The following is a 3,577-nucleotide window of genomic DNA, read 5'->3' as shown; positions in this document are numbered from 1 at the left end:
GACCAGCTGATTTGAATACATCCAGTCCTTCCAGAAGTTCCTTAACTAGTTCCTCACTAACCCTTGGCCTAGGTGTGCCTCCCCTGGGATCCAAGGGGAACCCGGGGTGGGGGGGGGGTTACTGTTCCAGTCCCTGCTTAGGAAAATGGAGGCAAAGAAATCGTTAAATATGTTGGCTTTGTCTGGTGTGACGACCAAATTTCCTAGCATGTGCTGTTATTTGCCATTTGTATCAGTTAAGCACTAAGAAAAGTCTGAGCATTAATTAATTTTTTTCCAAGGCCTATACATCAGCCAAACCTAAGTAGATCTTCAAGATGACACATTAAAGTCACATCCAAGAGAAATTTCAAAGCTCTCATCCAAAGCAAGGAGCCACTAGTGTAATTCAAAAGAAAGTGTCTAAAATTTAAGAGGAACAAAGACCACTTTTTCCCCAATTTTATTCTCGAGAACAATTCTTTCAGCCTGAAGCATATGCAGCATGGAAAATTTCAGACCAAACTGTTACTGTTTGATAAAAGTTATAAGTAACTGAAAAGTGTTAAGCAACCTTGACAACAGGCAATGCCATCAATCCTGCCTTGTAATCACTACGTTGTACAATTACCATGTCCTTGATTGTCTCCTTTCTTGACAGTCCCAGTTTTTTCAACTTAACGTTGAAGATTCTCAGCAGTTCTACCAATTTATTACCCTTCTAAACATATTCTATTGGTGCTGTAGCATTTCAGAGGGGAGGATCAAAACTGAACACAATATTCTACCTGTGTTCCATCAATATAAGAATGCATGACAGTTACAATACGATGCTGTAATATTTTCAGCATTTATTTTCTATCCAGCTTGACATTTATATTAAACATCCGGTCTTGTAATGAACTTTCACACAGTGAACAGAAGTTCTCACTGAATTTTCCGCAATGGTGATCAAATCTTCTTCCTTACTATTCATAATTAAAGCCAATAAATGTGTACCATTTTGCATTTGTCAACACTGCATTTCACCTTTCACATACTCCTCGTTCATCAAGCCTTGTCCATTTCCTTCCTTTAGTCTTTTTGAGTCTCAACTAATCTGAAAAATTATTTACCTGCAGGTTTGTCACTTCACTCTTTACCTCCTTTTTCCAGATTATTATTAGAGTTCCCAGTTGGCACCTTAACGGTCAAGACTGGACTGAGAATTTTTTCATCTCAAGTAAGTTTTACCTCTACATAATACAGCAGTCACAAAATTTCAGCACTTACTCTGGGTGAAGCTTGAACTCTGTTCTAATGTAGAATCATGTGGCACTCACTTTCTGCCATAAAAAATGACAGCTTATTCTAATTTCTTGCATTCTTCTACCTTTTACTTGCTAATCCATGAAAGTATTTAGGGGTTTTCATATATTACACCATAAATTGCAAGGCACTTTATTTGAACCATCAATAAATCTAATACAATGTCACCTAATTTCTCAACTAATTTACAGATTGCAATTGAGCAAAATACTTGAGTATTTGCTGAGTCATGGTTTTCCCTTTACATAAAGTGTGGTTTGCTCCACTGTACATATGAGTGTTCTAAAAGACTTAGGTTTATTATACAAAAGAAAAGCACTATACTGAGCAGAGAGGAGGAAAAAAAAAAAAACCAAAGCAATCAATAAATCCAAAGCAATCCAATAGTGCTCTGCTTGATTCGGTCTTACTAGCCATCATTTGAAGTGTAATTCTAAACATCTTTTTCCCAGTCTCCAACAAGTTGTATGAACATACTGCCCTAAGACGTAGGCAGACCTTTGTGGGCACAATTATTTTTCCAAAATAAATTTTCCAAAATATATTTTTTCCGATAATAATTCTGAAAAAACCCAAAACGCCAAGCCAAACCAAACAAAAACACACAAAGTTTTTAAGGCTATGACTGATTTGAATATTACTTAAGAGAGTTCTTTGCCAAACTCCTTCCTCTTAGATAGATACTTTTAGTTGAATATTAAAAAAACAAATATCTTTTCTTCTTGTGCATGAACTAAAAATGGAAGCTGAAAAGAGTACACATGCATGACATATAAAAAAAAGCATTTAATATGAATATGACATTTGTTAAGTCATAAGTCTTTGAAATACTTAAGCTTGTATTACAGAATTGTACAAAACATGATTCAGTTTTGAAGTCAACCCCATTTCTCCAAAAATTTAAAATGACTGTATTACCTGATAGCTGTCATTCAAAAATAAGTTTACTGGGGATAGTACAAGTTGCAGCATGGTCTCTCTACATCCTTTCTTCATCTCAAAACACAATCTTTCCAACAAAGCGGTAGGGCATTCTGGACCATCTGGACTGCAGTGCTAAAATGAATAAACATATCCTATGTCAGAAAGCCAGAGATGGTGATCTATGATGCTAAAGAGTCCAGACTGTTTCTTATTGTTCAAAAAAAGTCCATGCTACCTCAAAGACTATTATTACATACTAAGTTGTACACACATCTTACTGCAATCCCTTCACCCATCTGTTCTATTAAATATCATGGGGTTCTACAAGGGCATAGAGATGCACAGATCCAGTTGTGCAATTAAGAAATAGCTTTGTTATGGTTTATCTAAAACAGTGATTTTCAATTACATTAAATCAGTAACTATTAGATTTACATATACGAATTATCCAGTTCTGATCTAAAAGTAAATGAAATCCTTCAAGTATCAAATTGCTACATTTACCCACACAAAGCGTTTACGTGACTTGTCAATAACCCACAAAAAAGTAGGACTAAAACTCAAGAGTTTCATGAAAAAATGGTTTCACACATACTACATGACAGTTTATACTCTACTGTATTTACTCAAATCTAAAACTGGGTTTTTTTCCCCCAGTCAACATTGTGTGTGTGTGTGTGGGGGGTGGGGTGGGGAAGTGAAAGGCAGAGACAGGGGAAAAAACTCTTCATCTTAGATTTGCATATGAAGCAGAGTGGGAGGGCAAGTAGCTGCTGTGGCTCTGACCCCAAGCCCAGGTCAAGGCCAGAGTCAGACCCATAGCAGTCCTCTGCCCCCAACTCTACTTGCCTCTATAGCTTCTGTTCTCTCCCCTTTCTGCCATCCCCCACCCCAGTTCCTTTCCATTTCTCCACCCTTTTACTGTGAGATGCAGCTTAACTCCAGCTCAGGATGGATTCCCTGCCAGGCACAAGGTACACAGAAACTCCATTAATACTTGATCAATCAGCAGAGCTGCTATTGCTGCATGGCCTGGCAAGGGCATTGATCCATACACTGCTCCATAGAGGAAATAGGGCCTGAGCAGCATCTGACAGTAATAGTGGAAGAAGGGGCAGAAGAGGCAGAAGCTGTGGGGACTTGGTGGGAAGGGCAGAAATGCGGAGATTGGGAAGTGAGAAGGGAGAAAGAAAGAAGTAAAGACTGCAGGGAGTGGGGGGAGGGGCAGAGGCTGTGGGAATGCAGGTGGCCGGAGTAGGAAAGCCGCACAGGGAAGAAGTTGGGGGGCAGAGGACAAGGGGGTTGTCTGACCTCTCCCAGCCCACTGTTTTCCTTGCTATAGCGGTTGCCGGGTGGGGGGGTGGAG

At 39.1% G+C, this 3,577-nt stretch overlaps 1 protein-coding gene across 1 annotated transcript in view; it reads right to left on the bottom strand.

The window, feature by feature from the left end:
- Window positions 1-3,577, bottom strand: part of KIAA1109 (KIAA1109 ortholog) — a 242,219-nt gene that overhangs the window by 143,488 nt on the left and 95,154 nt on the right. Inside the window, exon 20 of the mRNA XM_019533955.1 lies at window positions 2,206-2,343. Within this exon, the coding sequence (XP_019389500.1) occupies window positions 2,206-2,343 (138 nt within the window). The remainder of the gene's footprint in view (window positions 1-2,205; window positions 2,344-3,577) is intronic.

Source organism: Crocodylus porosus, unplaced genomic scaffold, assembly GCF_001723895.1.
Source record: "Crocodylus porosus isolate Cpor-Errol unplaced genomic scaffold, CroPor_comp1, whole genome shotgun sequence".
Taxonomy (NCBI): Eukaryota; Metazoa; Chordata; order Crocodylia; family Crocodylidae; genus Crocodylus; species Crocodylus porosus.
This window is presented reverse-complemented; position numbering and strand designations above follow the sequence as displayed.